The sequence below is a fragment of the Antrostomus carolinensis genome, unplaced genomic scaffold, assembly GCF_000700745.2.
Source record: "Antrostomus carolinensis isolate BGI_N321 unplaced genomic scaffold, ASM70074v2 scaffold21525, whole genome shotgun sequence".
NCBI lineage: Eukaryota > Metazoa > Chordata > Aves > Caprimulgiformes > Caprimulgidae > Antrostomus > Antrostomus carolinensis.
The window spans coordinates 8319-26547 of record NW_010315973.1 but is presented as its reverse complement, the minus strand read 5'-3'; the positions used below and the strand labels follow the sequence as shown (position 1 = coordinate 26547).

Sequence of the window (18229 nt, the reverse complement as noted above, 5' to 3'; positions counted from 1 at the left end):
CCCTGACATTCTGTGATTCTGTGATTCTGTACTTTTGCAGAGTATTAAATGTGTGTCGGCACTGGGTAGAACACCACTTCTATGACTTTGAAAGAGATGCTGATCTTCTGCAACGTTTGGAGGAATTCATTGGAACAGTAAGAGGTACTTATGGTTTCTTAAGTGCTGGCATTTATCACAAAGCATCCCTATTCAAAGGTATGGAATGGGATCACTTTTCCTTTCACTGAGCAGATAAAGAAAAACAGGACTGACTGCATATTAAATACTTGACAAAGAACAAAAAATAGACCTTAATTAAAAAAAACAACCACTATTATTCAAAGTCTGGCCCCTGTTCAGAGGAAAGAATGTTGCTTACATCCTGATTAGTAAGTGCTGGTTTTGTTTTAAAGAGGTGAAGTAATGCTAAATAATAAGAATGATCAGGACAGAATAATTGTTTCGATTTTGTCCACTTAAACTATGCATGGGGGTAATTTTTATAAAAGTTTGATGGTGGAAACCACTATTTCTTTGAAACAAGGGTTTGCCAGCTACTTCACAGTGCCTATTGGACCTGTAGGACACCTTACAGTTGTGATTGTCCAGGTCTTTCCTGTTCCCTTGTAGGAAAAACCGAGACAGCTACAGGAACAGTTTGTAGGGAAATACTATGTAGGAGAAATATTCAGTGGTTAGTTAATAATTAAAAAGAGGAGGAGAATGAGCCAGCTAGTTTAACATGGATTACTGGTAAATTTTCAACAGACTTGCCATCTCGTGCATGAAAATCTTATGGTGCAGAGCTAAACATTGGCATTTGGGGTTTATTCTAAGTTTTGATGCTAAATGCAGTAGAGGGATTGTTATTTTGTTTGTTATTTTGCCCTTCCACGTTATCAGATGTAAACATGTACTCTTGCCCCAAGTATAAAGTTCAGAGTGTTTACAGAATTGCATTTTGGGCAAAAGAAGGTTGATTCCCATAAACTCATTGTAAAGTCAGAAAAAAAAGGAGAACGCTTGATTCAGAGCAGGAGCCTCCTTTGGACATTCTGAATTTTGCTTGGGCACTATTGGCATGCTCAGCGTTGGCTGTTGAGGAATTCTTTATACATTTGAACACTTCGAGACTTCTGTGGGCACACCACTGATGCACTTCTAAAGAATACATAATTGTTTAATTTAGTAGATTTTGGTTTTAAATCCAAAGATTTCTAAATTATACTGACGTCTTTGGAAAAACAGTTTTAAAAGTAACTAAACAGTAATTTTCTCTCTGTGTGCCAGGCAAAGCGATGAAGAAATGGGTCGAATCGATCACAAAGATAATCAACAGGAAAAAGCAGGCTCAAGCCATTGGGCCAAGTCACAACATTACTTTTGAGAGCCCACCTCCGGCGATTGAATGGCACATAAGCAAACCAGGACACACAGAGACTTTTGACTTGCTCACTTTGCATCCAATAGAAATTGCTCGGCAGCTCACTTTACTTGAGTCAGATTTTTACAGGTAACTTTCCTCCATTGAAAAACACATGACACAAACCAAAATATTCTCCAGCATGAAATTGTTTCTGCGGGCCCCTGCTGTGAAGCCCCACGGTAGGTCAAGGGACTTTACCAATGCTGTATATTAATTGCTATGTTTTCAGAAAAAAAAATTCTAAAAACCAGTATTTGTCTTTTCCTCCATGAGTTAACGTGCAGTACATGTGGCTGATGCATACTTTTAATTGCATTGTGCTGCAGGTTTCTCTTGATATTTTCCGAGTCGATCAACCTTTGAGAAGTATGAACATTAATTAAATCAGATTTCTTCATATCCTAGTTTGTGAAGGAAATTATGGACCATGTCAGATCTCACCAGCTGTCTATCAGAGGTTGTTCAGGCGTTGGAAGCTCACATTTTATTATGTCAACTGAGGTGTAGACTTCATTCTTCATTGAGATGAACAGAGGTGGTTAATAGTCACATAAATTAGACATAAATTTACACATTGAAAAAGAAGCACAGAAATACCAGTCACTTAGTCATGTGGAGAGCCTAACATTATAGAAGAGGAGTGATACCTTAAGAATTTATTTCCAAATATTAATTCCAAATTCACTGAAAATAAAGATGTTTTGGGGAAAATAATATCTTCCTTCCTGCTTTTAATGCATTTTTTGGTATATTTTCTAGAGCTGTACAGCCATCTGAACTAGTTGGAAGTGTGTGGACAAAGGAAGATAAAGAAATTAATTCTCCCAACCTTCTCAAAATGATAAGGCATACAACTAACCTCACTTTGTGGTTTGAAAAGTAAGTGATTTTCCTGAATCTGCACCTACTCCATTTCTGGATGTTTACAGTCCATTCAGGAGTATACTGTTAAAAATTCTGTTCTGGGAAAATTCCAATTTCAAGTCGTATTTCGATGCTCTAACTGGTCCCTGCCAGAATTTTACCATAATGGTCTCAGCTTTTTATTCTTAGAATATTTTCAAATGTTTATTCTCACTAAACATTTTCAAAACCATGTTAAATAATTTGATAAACTTTTCATATTTGTTTGTGTTACAGCTTAACTTTGATTTTGGAAAACTCATCAATGCTTTAATACAAAATCAAATGTTCTTGTGTATTTAGATGTATTGTAGAAACAGAAAACCTAGAGGAAAGAGTAATTGTAGTGAGCCGGATAATTGAGATCCTGCAAGTTTTTCAAGAGCTAAACAACTTTAATGGTGTCCTTGAGATTGTCAGTGCTATGAACTCCGCAGCGGTGTATAGATTGGATCACACATTTGAGGTACTGTGAAATGTTTTCCATTTTTTGCTCTGGAAGTGTAATGCAGTGCATCTTAGCTACACTAAAAATCTGTCTTTTCAGTAAGCATGTCCTTCAAAGAAGATGCAAGGAAGGTAAATCTCCTAACAGATTAATCAATCGGGGTGTAATAGGGTTTTTTCTTGGTTTCAGAAGCAAGAAATCAATCCTGGCTTAAGAAAGGTAGAAAAAGGTGGCAAGATCCTGAGATGGTGGGTCACTGTCCTCATGGTCACTGACTTAAATTATCAGTGGGAGGCCGTTACTGTCAGTATTGTTGCTGGGCTGCACCTATACCCTGTCTTGCGAAACAACCTGTTTCATCTCTCTCTTTAGCAAATTCCAAGTCGCCAGAAGAAGATTTTAGAAGAAGCTTATGAGCTGAGTGAGGATCATTATAAGAAATACTTGGCAAAACTCAGGTCCATTAATCCTCCTTGCGTGCCTTTTTTTGGTAAGTGTGTTTGGTTTGAATGAGCTGTATCTTGCCTAACCATTTGGAAAGTATTGAGCTAGGGCACTAAACAGAGTATGAACAATAGTGAGAAGTCAGTTTTAACAGGATGGTTGGGTTTGAATTTCAGGTGCCCAGACATTAATTGTGTATATGTGAAAGAAAAATCAAAGCGACTATTAATTGTAGATGTTATTTGCAGTAAAAAAAAAAGTATATCTGTGATATCTTATTTACATATTTCCTTGTTTTTACTTTGAATGTGGTTTGAACTGTGTTGTGACCATAAATGCCATAAATGGAAGATGGTCACATCAGAAATGTTATTGCCGTTGACCAGTAGAGAAAGGAAGACCCTCTTCCCCATCAAGAATGCCAAGAAATAGAGTTTTAATTTTGATAGCTTCTTAAATCTAGAGTCTTATTTCTATTAAAAAGTCTTATTTCTGTAAAAATAGAGTTTGGGAAGGAAGCCTCTTCTTTAACATTAAACTTAACATTTCTTCTTTCAAGTAGATTGCTTGGAATTTCTGACTTTTAGCAAATTGTGAAGTTAAGCACATGGCATTCTTTTTCCTGTTCTTTAGCGAGCTACTTGGATGTTTGCTGCTTATCAGTTCCAAATCTGGACATTCCACTTGTCCAGTATAGACTTCAGGCCAAAACTGAAAGAAAAGAGTATTGATGGCTTTTTTGGCCTTTTGCAGGTTGAGGAAAGATATACTCCAGAGCTCTGCAAAGAAAGATAAGGTCAACTAAGAAACCTTCTGTCCTACTTCAGAGATGAGTAGAGGTTAGCAGGATAATACGTGAATAGCTTCAGTTATTTCTCTCAGGTTATACTTAGAAGAGTCATAATGACAGTTCCAGATATGTTATCTGTGGACTTGAGTGCTTTTATTTCTAATCTTGAAGCAATTTGATGCAATTATGAAGCCAGGAGTGGAGAGTGGAACAGAAGAATAAAACTTGAAAATAATTTTTTGGAGCTTATCTGGTGTCTCTCATAGAGTAGAGCTGAATTGAGGCAGAACGGATGGGAGAAAGCAGTGGAGTTCAGTGTACTCTTGTCTTGCAAAATGCTAGTAGTGTTCAGTTGTGTGAGCTTCCTAAATAACAGAAAGATGGATAGACTTTGAGATTTCGATGCAAAAAAAGGCAGCTTTCTGGAAAAGGCATATTAAAATATTTAAATTGTTGTCCTTATTTGAAAATTAGGTCCGATTCTCTTAACGACCGTAACAGAGAATTTTTAAAAATAATTAGAATGCACAAATTAAATTCTTTAAGAATTCTTTGTATTCCAGTTATGTGACTTCCTCTTTGTTTTGTACTCTATGTTGAGAACCTCTTCTCTGTGCTCTTTAGGGATTTACTTAACAAACATTTTGAAAACAGAAGAAGGCAACCCTGAATTTCTAAAGCGACATGGGAAAGAACTTATAAACTTCAGCAAGAGAAGAAAGGTAGCTGAAATAACAGGAGAGATACAGCAGTACCAGAACCAGCCATATTGTTTAAGAGTGGAATTTGACATCAGGGTAAGTGGCGTTATTTCTTTGAGTCCATGCCCTGAACTACTTTTGCGGTGACTGTTGTCAGCTGATAGACCATAAGGATAGACTGAATTCACTTGGATTCTATCAGACTGAATCAGAGATGAGCAGAGATGAGCAGACTGAATCAGAGATGAGCAGACTGAATCAGAGATGAGCAGACTGAATCAGAGATGAGCATTTTATGACCTGTCATAAAATCTCTCTCTGGTCTCACTGTAAGAAAGCCAATGCTTGCAGTTTGGTGGGTTTTAGTTTTGTTGTTATTTTGGGTTTTTTGGTTGGCTGGTTTTTGGGTTGTTTTTTTCCCCCAGGTGTTGAGATGTTGGTAGGTAGACCTTCTTACTAATCAGTGTTAAACAGGAACAGAAACTACCAGATTCTCACTGTCCTTCACTCAGTTGCATTTATTTGTCCAGTGAGTCCAGCTGCCTTTTTCCTCCCCTGTTATGATGCCTTTAAGTTTCCAGGTTTACCTGATAGCGTTATCACGTGTTGGCTGTGATGATGCTTGCATTTTTCTTTCTCCTGGCATTTGTTCTCCTTGGTCTGTGGTGTTCTCTAACCAGTCCTCTCTCTGTTTATTTTCCTTTCTTCCTTTTCTTTTTTTTTTTTTAATAATATCTTTTGAGCTATATACTTTCAGAGAGTTATAGGACAGATTATCTTAAAGAGATTTTGCAAGATTTTCTTTTGTTATTTGTTCTCCTCAGGGTTTGACAGAATGCTTTGTGAGAGCAGTCTTCCCTGCCTCAATGTAAAGATGAACTACATACAGCTTCTTCTGAAGGTGTTTGAGCTAACCTGGTCAGATTTTTGCAATGCAGAAAGTATTTAATGTACTTGCACAGGTTTTCAGGCCAAGCAGAGCAATGTCCAGCTAAACAACTGGCAACAAACAGATTTAATAACTTAAAAATCTATCATTACTTCTGACTTCCAGCATTTTCTCTCTTCTCTGGAACAGTTGGGATCATTTGTGCAGAAATAAACAGGTTTTCAACAAACAATAAACAAGCTGACAAGTTTTCTACCTTCTTGTATTTCAGAGATTTTTTGAAAACCTGAATCCGATGGGAAACAGCATGGAGACAGAATTTACAGATTATCTGTTCAACAAATCGCTAGAGATAGAGCCACGAAATGTCAAGCCTCCGCCAAGATTTGTTAGTATTCAATTTATTTTAAAGATTTTTTTTCAAAAAATGCTTACATTTGTCTTTCACAGATAGGAGAAGTCATTTTAGATCTCTAACTGCATAAATACAAAGCTACATTTAGGTTACCTTGTGGCCTTTTGATTTTGTTTGATATTATCTTTTTTTCTTTTTGTAATTTCAGCCCAAAAAATACAGCTATCCTCTCAAGTCCCCCGGCGTTCGTCCTTCTAATCCAAGGCCAGGTACCATGAGACATCCTACACCCCTGCAACAGGAGCCAAGGAAAATTAGTTACAGCCGCATCCCGGAGAGCGAGACTGAAACTACAGCATCTGCACCAAACTCTCCCCGAACACCTTTGACTCCTCCCCCTGCTTCTGCTACTTCCAGTACTACAGATGCCTGCAGTGTGTTTGACTCAGATCCTTCAAGTCCTTTTCATGCAAGTAGGTGCTAATAAATAGTCTACCAAGAATGTACATATTAGATTTTGTGGTGTTAAACAGGTGAAATCATGTTTAGTCTTCTAAAGTGACTATAGAAATAGTTGGTTTTGTCTCCTCGCGGCAGCAAAAACTTTCAGTGTGTTTTATTCCTTTTTTTTTTTAATAAGTTTTTATTGTAGAGGGAGAAACTGAGTAGAATTCATAGAATCATAGAATGGTTTGGATTGGAAGGGACCTTAAAGCTCATCCAGTTCCAATCCCCCTGCCATCAGCAGGGACACCTTCCACTAGACCAGGTTGCTCAAAGCCTCATCCAACGTGGCCTTGAACACTTCCAGGTAGGAGCAGCCACAACTTCCTTGGGCAACCTGTTCCAGTGTCTCACCACCCTCACAGTGAAAAACTTCTTCCTAATATCTAATCTAAACCTCCCCTTTTTCAGTTTAAACCCATTTCCCCTTGTTTTGTCATTAGCTGCCCTTATGAAACGTCCCTCCCCAGCTTTCTTGTAGGCCCCCTTCAGGTACTGGGAGGTGCTATAAGATCTCCCTGGAGCCTTCTCTTCTCCAGGCTGAACAGCCCCAACTCTCTCAGCCTGTCTTCATAGGAGAGGTGCTCCAGCCCTCGGATCATCCTGGTGGCCCTTCTCTGGACTTGTTCTAACTGGTCCCTGTCTTGCTTATGTTGGGGGCTCCAGAACTGGACACAGCACTCCAGGTGGGGCCTTACAAGAGCGGAGCAGAGGGGCAGAATCCCCTCCCTCCACCTGCTGCCCACGCTGCTCTGGGTGCAGCCCAGGACACGGTTATTGGCCTCTGGGCTGTGAGCACACGTTGTCTGCTCGTGTTCAGAATTAGGTGTGTTACATGGAGTGTTACATGTCTTTGGAGAAACTGTCAACACAGAAGGCAGAGATGTATCTCTAGTGCCTATATGTGTCCCAAAAAAACATTTTTGGGGATGTGCTGCTATATGTATATGTGGTGAATGTATTTGGTGAGTATCTGGTTTATGGTGAACAACAAGAATAGAAATGAATGTTTTGTGGGTGCCTTACTCTGCTCTGTGCTATTCCAGATTGGTTTCAGTGCACAGGGATAGTTTTTCTACAGAACTTAAAAATCAGTATTTCCCTGCTTTAAATCCATCAGGACCCATCCACACCTGTTTTCTTCTGTCTTCACCCACATACAAGGAAGCTCTTATTTTATGGTGTGTTTTCAGTAATTTATAGTGGACGTAGCCTCCTTTCCTGTGTGAGAGCTTTCAAAGGGAGTATAAAGTTAGTCCTGTATTCGGCTGGTTGCCGCAAGGAGGTGAAATGACTTGCTAAAAGCAGAAGTTGCTTAGCAGGGCAGTGACATTGCTTAGTGTCCAAGCCAGGTCTCTGGAATACCTCTTCAGAAGAAGGTATATCTTCATTGCAGGGTTGGCCCATCGACTGGGAGGATATTGTTTTAGTGCTGTTGTGATACAAGAACACAACATTGCAGTGTGGTTTTGGTCTCAAGCATTGTTTAAGAATGTGCAGGAACTGATGGCCACAGAGATGATTGCAGCTCAGAAAAGCAGTTTGTCTGGAAGCTGCAAGTTAGAGGGTTGTTTTGTTGTTTTTCTTTAAAACCTTCTTGATTCATGCTGCTTTCTATAAGCAATTACTTTATTATTTATAACACCTTTATTGGCAGCAATAAAGGAAATATACTGAGTTGAGCAAAAGTTCATTATCAGGATTTTTTTTTTTATTTGTTTCCACTAGGATCTGCTTCTGTGTCATCCATAAACTTTACCAAGAACTCAGATGAAGCTCATGTCCCCCCTCCAGTTCCTCCACGAAGAAGACCAGAGTCTGCCCCAGCTGAATCCTCCCCATCAAAAGTAAGTAAAGAGAAAAAAGGGCATTTTTTTCTGGGTGCAGAGGGCATAGGGTGTGATAGAAAAGTAACTCTTAAAGATAGTACATGTATTTCTGAAGAACTGTGTGTGAAAGAGTAAGCAACCATGCATTTCAAGCCTTCACAGCTCTGCCTCATTATGTCCTGGTCCCAAATAACTGAAAATTAACAAAGGGACCTAAATTTAGGATTAGAAGTGTTTCTTGTCTACTGATCCACTATGCTCAGGCCCTCACGTTGCCTGTGAAAACTTGAGGCTTCAGGCAGATGTTTGCATCTGCAATAATTGTCCCAGAGTATCATTTTAGGGTGTATGAGTCGGGGTAAAGAACTGAAGGATAGTACTGATGGAAAGTGATGTACGCACCTCAGTCCTCTGAAAAGGTTTATTAGAATATTTGACCCTGATGCTGTGGTGCTCGGTGCTTTCTTTCCCTTCTTGATTACCTGTCCTGTCTGCCTGCCTGCTTCAGCCATTGCTACGTTTTCCCTTTGCATTTGCCTGGCATTTGGGATGTGATCCAGCCTTTGTTCCAGACAGTATCAAATGTCTCTTGATTTCAGTGGGAGCTGGTTTGTGACTTCAGAGAACCGGGTGGATTTGAAAATCCCACTCAAAATTACTTTGGAGCATGTATGACTTTGAGGAGGGCTTGTATGTGGCTCTTCAGCAAGGTGTTTTCAGACTACAAGGTGACTATGCTGTCAGCCAGCAGAGTTTAACACATCATGTTCCTACCAAAATGTAGTTGAAAACATTGTTATATTTGATAGGGTGTTGGAGACCAATTACCCTGTCACTGTGGTCTGCAACTTGGGAACTGTTCACTTCAATAATTATGACTACTTAATTCCATCTTCTGATGGGTTTTTTTTTTTTTCCCTGTTCAGCATCATCTGCCTCTCCCTTTTCCCCATTTTCTTGGAGAAATGTCTGGTGTTATTACTCACCCCAAGTGCTTGTTACTGGGGAGGTGGTGGAAGATATCCAGACCTACCCAGCAAGCAGACCTGGAACTAGCATGGAAATTGTTGCTTTGACCATTCTTTGCTTTGCCTTTGTCCCTCTCTGTGCATCTTCATTCATTCCATCCTTGGCTGTATTGAAATCCCCCTGCTTTCCCCCTGCACATTGGGTCTCTGTCTTTTCTGTCTGCATCATTGATAAACATGTTTTTCAGGCACCACCACTCCCTTTTGCTTCCTTACTCCCCATCTTCATTCTGCACCTGCTTGCTGTGCCTCCTCTTTGGGCCCTGCAATAAGAGCAATCTGCAGGGCCCAAGCTCTGTTGCCATTTCACAGCAGGGTCTCGTTCTTTACTACCACTCTAAAATTGTATTGAATGAAATGTTTGTGTACCTCAGATTACTTCTGCACACCTGGACAGCCCACCAGCAATCCCTCCTAGGCAACCAACCTCTAAAGTGTATTCACCAAGGTACTCAGTGCCTGACCGGACCTGCATCTCTGACCCCCCTGAAAGCCCTCCTGTGTTACCACCACGAGAACCTGTGCGAACTCCAGATGTTTTCTCTAGCTCACCACTACACCTCCAACCTCCACCATTGGGGAGAAAAAGTGAACTTGGTAACACCTTTTTCCCAAACAGTCCGTCTCCGTTTACTCCCCCTCCCCCTCAGACACCTTCTCCACATGTAGCACGGAGGCATCTTCCATCACCACCTTTGATACCACAAGATGTGGACCTGCATTCTGTTGCTGGACCACCTGTTCCTCCACGACAAAGCACTTCGCAACATATCCCAAAGCTTCCTCCAAAAACTTACAAAAGGGAGCACACACACCCATCGATGCATCGAGACGGACCACCGTTGCTGGAGAATGCCCATTCCTCCTGAACTATCCCTTGCGCTGGGAGTCGCATTTTCCTGGTGCTACGTCTGTTGCTGGCAATGGATGCACTGAACCTGGTGGTGCCAAGGAGTTGGGATGTGTATGCCAAACACTAAAAACTCTCCAATAGGTTGGAAATGCAGTGTACAGAAATGGAATTGCAAAAACAGACTTTCTAGTGGAAAAAGCGGTTAACTTGCTATTCTTGTTTTAGTTTGTGGGACATTGTTCTAAAGTAATTGGACAACTTGATTGTACCAGAAAACAGACTTGAGGGACATCTTTGGCCAATGAGCAGAGACTCTGTTTGTGTAATGATCAATAATGTCCAGTACAGGAAGGAAAACAGTCTTGTATCCATCAGTTCCGTACAGTGGCACAGTTTTTGGAATGAAAACATTATGCACTTTTTTTAAATCTCAAACAGGGAACTTTATATCCTTCTTAATTTTCCTTTGCTTTACTCCCTGCTTTAAAATACCTTCCTAAAATGATGAGGAGGACTGTGAGGAAGATCTGTGGTACCTAACTGAGCTAGAATTAAGGCAAAGCACTGTATTGCGGTCCTGTTTACAAGTTGTTACAATGAGTAGTAGGGGGTACCTAGGCTTCACCAAAGAGGTACTTTATTATTATTTTCTGAAATTTTATGGTGCCAGTTCAAAAATAAATTTTTGCCAGGAAGCATAATGTCTAATTATTGCTTTCTTTAGATAGAGCAGATGAAAGTCTTACATCATTAAGATGACAGCAAATTTCTTTTAAAAAAAAACAGCACTATCATCCAAAATAACTATACTACTACATTTAGAAGACTGTTAATCTCTGCTAGGTTATGTCACGTTCTTTTTAAGGTTTACTGATAATCCATTTCATGGCTAGTAGCTATTCTTTTTTCAGTCATACCATGAAAACAGTCACTTGTGAAAAGGAGCACTCACTGGTCAACTTCCATAGCTGTTGTCATGTTTTACTAACAATAGATTAATCAGCGTACATAGAATTGCCTTGCAGTTGCATAAATCGTGTATATAGTGAACGTTGCATAAATATCCTTGCAGATTGTTTTTAATTTAATTGAAATAAAGATACAGATATGTTTGGCTGACATACGTTAAATTATTACGTGGACAAATGTACAACTCAGTTTTTCAGTTAAGCACTGAAGAGGATAAAAAAGCACATGTTGTGGTACATATTTTTCCTAGTTCAGTGTATGTATTTTAGTAATAAGAGTCTAAAAAGAAGTCGGTTTTGGCATGTTTTGCAAAGTAATAATTCAGTGATACTTGAGAAGCTCAGTTACTCTCAGACTGAATTGTTATATGTTATAAAACTCACACCTCCTTTATGATACTTGTAAGAAAAACTCAAACTTATATTAATCTTTATAGTAGCTTTCTATGTCCAAAATCCACATAACGGAACGTATCCTGGTATAAGTATCATGACATGGATTATCCATAAACCTGTGTACTGCTCTTCAGCTCTAGACAATACTGTGACAGTAATGCATGGCAGTTACTGAAGAAAAGAAGCGCTATAACCTCCACCACAGTATGTACGTGAAGTGTAAAGTATCTCATCTTCAGTTAATATGGCTCATGGGTCAAAGTAAAATTCTGTCACATTTCCTCTTTGGAAGAAGAATGTATTTCAGCGTCTGTTAGTCAAATGATGATGCAAATCGCCTTTCTTAATGCTTTCTGCAGTGCCATTGATCAGTGCCCCTTGTTTCTTTAGTATGGTCATTACATTTCAGAAAGTGTTCTGATGTCATCAGCAAGGACAGCAGTTTTCATCATAGTTCAATGTTGAAATTTGTCAGTTATATTCCTTCTTTGATGTCTTTAGCAACGTTGTTTTGAAACATTTTCCTGGCAAAAGAAGAAAAAGTGAAGATCTCTAAAGCTTGGCTTCAGAGGAGAGCATTATATGGGAGCTTTGTAAAAACCCTCAAGCTACAGGAAGCCTAGTTGGATCGGTTCTTTGGATATAAACACCATGATGGGCACACTGTAGGCAATGTCATCTAAATTATAAACTCATCAGTGGATTACCAGGGAAAACTCCTTAAATTTAGACTTTGTGATCTGTATCTATTCTTCTGTATGCTCTTGCCTGTGCTACTTTGCAGCCAAGGCAGACCAGGCAGGAGTGACAATCCAGTGGTTAAGTTGCTCAGCTAGAAGGAGAGACCTCACATGGATCCTGCTAATCAACAGATTTCTTGAATGTCAGTAGGTCTCTGTTTCCCTTTGTGAAATAGGGAATGCTGTTTCACATCTTTGTGGTTGAGCTTAGAAGTCTTTTACTGGTGAGGTACTCCCACAACAGGTGATAATGGTCACCATGCAAGAACCTGACTTAAACGTGCTTCGGAGCCCAGCAGAATGGGTCAGTCATACAGTGCACAGATCATGGTGCAAGCAGGAAAGACAGGGTGAGAATCAAACCTGTAGCATTTAGGAGTTTTGAGTACAACTGCTAAGCCTCTGGTTTGTCTAATGACAGCTCTATTTGCATGAATAATTATTTAATCTGGAATGACTTTTTATTTGAACCATGTTTGCATTAGTGACAATACTTTTCACATAGAAAAAGAAATAATTTTAATGCTGCTATCTGTCTCCTTGGTAAAATGACCCTGGATGGTCTGGTGTGGCCTGGGGTGATGATAATGTGGCCTGGACAATGAAACATGCTTGTGTGAAGGCTGGATGAGTTGCTTTATTATTCTAGAGTACTGATGTATGGGCTAAAAGCCTAAACAACTGCAAACTGTGTAGGCAGGGTTATAGAGGTCAGCAGAACTTTATAGGTGTGGTACTTAACAATTTGTGCTGTTTCACCTCAAGGTTTCTATTTTATATATACTCGAGTGCAACAGTGAAGCATACCCTGGGTTTGTTCATTTTTCTTCCAGAGTGTCATGGAAAAGCCCTCTGGGAATTTGGAAGTGCTGGGATTCCAAGTGTAAGGTCCCACATCTGGGTCAGGGCAAACCCCAGTATCGATACAGGCTGGGGGTGAAGGCATTGAGAGCAACCTTGAGGAGAAGGACCTGGAGGTGCTTGTGGTGGAGAAGCTCAGCATGAGCTGGCAACGTGCGCTCACAGCCCAGAGGCCAATAACTGTGTCCTGGGCTGCACCCAGAGCAGCGTGGGCAGCAGGTCGAGGGAGGGGATTCTGCCCCTCTACTCTGCTCTCCTGGGACCCCACCTGCAGTGCTGCCTCCAGTTCTGGGGTTCTCACCACAAGAAAGACATGGACCTGTTGGAGCGGGTCCAGAGGAGGCCACGAGGATGATGCGAGGGCTGGAGCAGCTCTGCTGTGAGGACAGGCTGAGAGAGTTGGGGCTGTTCAGCCTGGAGAAGAGAAGGCTCCAGGGAGACCTTATTGCACCTTTCACTACTTGAAGAGACCTATAAGAAAGATGGGGACAGATGTTTTAGCAGGGCCTGTAGTGATAGGACAAGGGGAAGTGGTTTTAAACTAAAAGAGAGGAGATTCAGAGTAGATTTTTTACGCTGAGGGTGGTGAAACCCTGGCCCAGGTTGCCTAGAGAGGTGGTAGAAGCCCCATCCCTGGAAACATTGAAGGTCAGGTTGGATGGGGCTCTGAGCAACCTGATGTGGTTGAAGATGTCCCTGCTCACTCGGGAGACTAGATGGCCTTGAAAGGTCCCTTCCAACCCAACTATTCTACAATTTTATGATTTTGCAAGTGCTGTGCATTTACTTTTCTTTGGGATGCTCAGTGTAAAGTCAGCTATCATGCTGCCTGGTGACCCCAAGATACATGGTGTTATTATGATGTTCATCAGACCAGGCAAAGTTTTTCCACAACTGCTAATGGAGAACATTGTCCTACCTCATGATCAGTACCATGGAAGCATTTGAGTGCTCCATCCTCAAGAAGCCATCTCCAGTGTGGGCTAACCTGTTTCTCTATTATGCCCCTCTTAAATCAGGGAGAACGAAGTCCATCTCAGTAAGATTGTGTTCATGCTAATGCACTGGATTTAGATCCTTCAAGATTTAGATGGCCATTGTGGGATGTTTCATTATTTTTCTTTTTGCTTGTATCTTAAATTAGACTTTCTCTTGAATTGGGTCTGATTCCAGCTTGGTGTCACTGAAGGTACCACTATTGAAAGTAGATTATTGTGCTTCAGGGAGAAATTTTTATTTTGTTACATACAAGGAAGTTTCTTTTCAGCTTGAAGAGGTGCTGGAGCAAATTTGCATCGCAGCAGGCTGTGAGGTGACGCCAGTGCACTATAATAAGCATCAGTTCCCTTCTTTGTGGCTGTTGCCTCAACCTAATGTGACATTTTACAGAGGCAGCCTCTACTACTGGTATTTCTAGCATTGCTGCAATTGAAGCTCAACTAAAAAGAGCCCATCATTCATGAATGTTTGTCTTAACAAAATTATATGAAAAGTAAACAAAATGTTTCTTAAATGCTTTGCTGCTGTGAGCAGTGCAATTAGCTGCAGTAAAAGTTCCTCCTTGACTTTCTGCTTGCTGCCTTTTCCATCCAGCAAGGAGGGACTTGTTCAAAAAGACTGGTTTAAAGTGATATTTAAAAGTTTGCAGGTTCTTATGAGTTGTCCACCCCACCTCAAAATACCCTTTTTTAGTTGTTGAAATGGCATTTCAAAACCTAGATAATGCATGGGCTGAAGCCTTTTTTAGCTCTTATTAAAGAGAGAAACATGTGGCCCGATATTGTTATAAAAACAAAAGCGCTTTTAACTTACTTTGTAAATTCCATGCCTTATTTTCCATTAAAAAAAAAAACAACCCACCCTTAAGTGCATTTTTCTGTCAACTGTGAACAAATTTCCCTTTTGCTTGCAGTGGAAGTATTAAGTAGCCAACTGCCACAGCACTATAAGGCAAACAAAAAGAGTAAGTCACTTTTCCTTTCTAGCCATCAAATGTGAAATCCTGTACCAAGTGACTGAAAAAGTTGAAAGGGAAAAATAAAATAAAATAAAATTTAAAAACCCATATGCCAGATGCATGATAATTTTAGTAGCTGCCAAACGTGCCTTTTATCAAATAACAGCTGTAATATTTTTAAAGAGGAGAGTAACTGAAGGTAAATGATCAGCAGTGCATGTTGCTGGAATTGCTTTGGACAAATTTGTTCGAATCTACTTCAGAATAACCCTTTTTTTGTTTGTGAAAAGAACAAATTTTAGGTTCCAATAAGTTGATTCCAGTATGTGTGTACATTTGCCTTTGATAGCATGGTTACTTGCCAAAATGAGTAAATGTTAAAAGTCATGTCAGTCCAGTTGTAAAAAGAAAAAGAAAAAAAAGAAGCGGTGCACTTGAGCTGGCACATCTGATGACCTGTGTACGTAACTGTCTGTAGGTGATCTTTGTATGCTGTGTCTGCAGTGGTATTCAGATTGCATTTAAGTTAAAATTTAATAGTGGCTGTTACCTTTTGGCATTAAAAGATATGTTCTAAAAAATAAAAGGAAAACAAAAAAGGAAAAAAAAGAAAAAAAAAAAAAGCCTTGCGTATCCCAGAAGTGTGCACTTTTGAATATGTAACATACACTGAAAGTCCTTGTAGTCTGAGACTGACTTCCTTAAGCTTAAGTACTGTGTGCTTTACATTACAGGCGATCATGGGTCTGCTCAAGACGTAGGTTTTGCTCAGGATAGTAAAATACTAAAAGATGCAGCAGCTTGTGAGCAGAGGAACCGAGAAGTAAGCGAGGTGTACGTACAGTCGGGGATACAAAAGAGCATCTTTTAACTGTGTTGTTCTCTGCCACAGGATTATTCATTGTAGATGTTACGCCAGCTCTGCGGCTTTCTTGTTACAACTTAACTGCTTCAAAGGATCTGCAGCCTGTGGGTAAATACTGGCTTGAATTTTACTGTATGAATTTTTTAGGTAGGTAATTTCCTGTAAGAGCCTACATCTTGTCTCCTTGGTGAATCAGATGACAGTAAATAAGGGGACATTATGTTTAATATCTTGTATCTGGCAATAGGCAGAAACAGAACAGAGTGAAATGAAAACCTCTTGCAGGTAGAAACTGCTCCATGGTAGCTTCTTCCATCTAATCCACCCCACATAGTGGCCAAAACCAGTACTGTGCATGCCCCAGCTCCTCACCTGTTTAGGCATGAGCAAGGGACTCTAACGACTTTGTGCAGAGTTTGGAAAAAGCAGCTGGATTCCTTGGAACCAAGGAATATTTGTACTTGTACACGTACACAACGTGTACTGAGGTGAAAATACTTTAAGAACTTGTAGAGGAAACATGATACATTGCAACTCTGGAGGAAAAAAAGTAGGAGAAAGTGCCCAAGTTACATAAATTTAGAAGTAGCCTCAGTTATGCTGGTTTAGAGGAATGAAGTGGTGAGAGGATACATTTGACCAGTGCTGAAAGTCAAGAATTACCCATAATCTGAGAAGGGTGACTGACTTAAGCACAGAGTGTGGCCATGGAGAGGTGATGTAGAAGAGTCACAGGCATGGTGAGAGCATGTTCTGTTGAGGGCTGTCTCAGGCATTGGCAGTTCCCTTGCTGTTGGCTGATAGGCATGTTCTGCATCCATAGGATTGAAAGGGATTTGTGGAGGGAACACCCCAGTAGATTTGCACAGGAGTAAAAGTGCATTTGGGCTGTGGGTTCAAAACTCTGCTGGCATGATGTAATCTCTGAGACCGCTGCCCTGGAGTGACACGATGCTGCAGGGAGCTACAGAGTGGTCAGAGGAATGCTACACACACTTGCAGGTGCCACGAGGCATGGGGAGGTGTGAGCACCGCGAGCTGAACGGTCCCTGTTGTGGTGTCATTGGTTTGGACCTGCTGAGAATGTGGCAAAGGGAAGATAGTGTGGATAGTCAGAACTGGAATTCAATTTAAAAAAAAACACAAACTTGGTATGTGACAGATGTTTGAGATATACAGGAAGATATTAAGCTCTCTTTACAGAGTTGGGTAGTTGAAATTAATGTTGTGTGTGTCAGTGGAGGAGCGTCATGGAATATTTTTTTTGTGAAAGCTCATGTGTCAGAAGCAGCAGAAGTAAAGGAGATGGAGGAAGGAGCTGAAGAAATGTCAGTTAGCTGCACCATCAACATGATCTTGACCAGAAGCCTAGAGAGTGAGTCAACTGAGTGCTGGTCAAGAGTCTTGGAACCAGTCTTCTTACATGACTGTGTGTGCAGGGGAACAGGGTTCTATTAGTAATGTTGCCTCAGAAAGGGACCTGAGAAACATGTTTCTTCTATTAATGGATGCAACCATATGGCTGATTCAGTGCAAAAGAGACAACAGTGTTATTTAAAAGCAACATTTATTTGGCACAAGAAGAAAAATAATCCAGGGCACACACACACACTAAAGGTGAAGTTGGATTGGATCCTGCAAGAGGTTGTGTGTTTCTGTGTGGTGCTGAGCATCATTCATTCATGTTATTTACATTTACAGATTCTGAGCAGGTACAAGGGCATCTCAAATGATAAGTATAGGCCTGGAAATAAGAAATACAGGATCAGAAAGAAATAACCATCAATTCTGACCATGCCTTAAATCACTAAAACAGAAGCTAAAATCCACGTGCATTTTACAAGCAAGGGTCTCCCACTCTGGAAGGATTTCCTCACCCAGGAGATGTTAGCAGGTAGGTTTTCCCTTTTGTCTTGTTTCTGGCCTAGCATCTGCCTGGCAAGTATGAAGAGCAAGTTTGTTCTGTGAAGGACAGCAGTGTCGTTATATATACATGAGACCAAAGACACAAGCATCAGAGCCCTTGACAGCATCAGTGCATTACAGTGGAAACTTGTCTATACTGATATAATTCTGGTTCGAGGGACAAACAAATAGTTCTGTTTCCAGCTGATTCCTTTCCATAACAAAGGGGCTTTGCTGATGCTTCAGTTACAAGTGTCTGGCTCTCCTTATATATTTCTATCCTGGCCCTGCAGTGTCTGACTGAAAGCTGCGAAGTCCTAGAAGTGTCTTTGTGATGCAGTGCTGGTCAGCGTGGAGTGGCCCTGGCTGGGAAGGGCCAGGGAAT

General features: G+C 40.5%; 1 protein-coding gene across 1 annotated transcript; it reads left to right on the top strand.

Annotated features, from left to right (window-relative positions):
* Window positions 1–42: 42 nt before the first annotated feature.
* SOS1 (SOS Ras/Rac guanine nucleotide exchange factor 1) lies at window positions 43–11271 on the top strand (the record flags this gene model as incomplete). Its single annotated transcript, XM_010168138.2, has 10 exons — window positions 43–144; window positions 1273–1495; window positions 2168–2287; window positions 2615–2777; window positions 3132–3249; window positions 4618–4790; window positions 5855–5971; window positions 6147–6411; window positions 8171–8289; window positions 9674–11271. Coding segments are annotated over 10 exons (1895 nt in total), but the record flags the coding sequence as incomplete, so codon positions are not given.
* Window positions 11272–18229: the final 6958 nt, after the last annotated feature.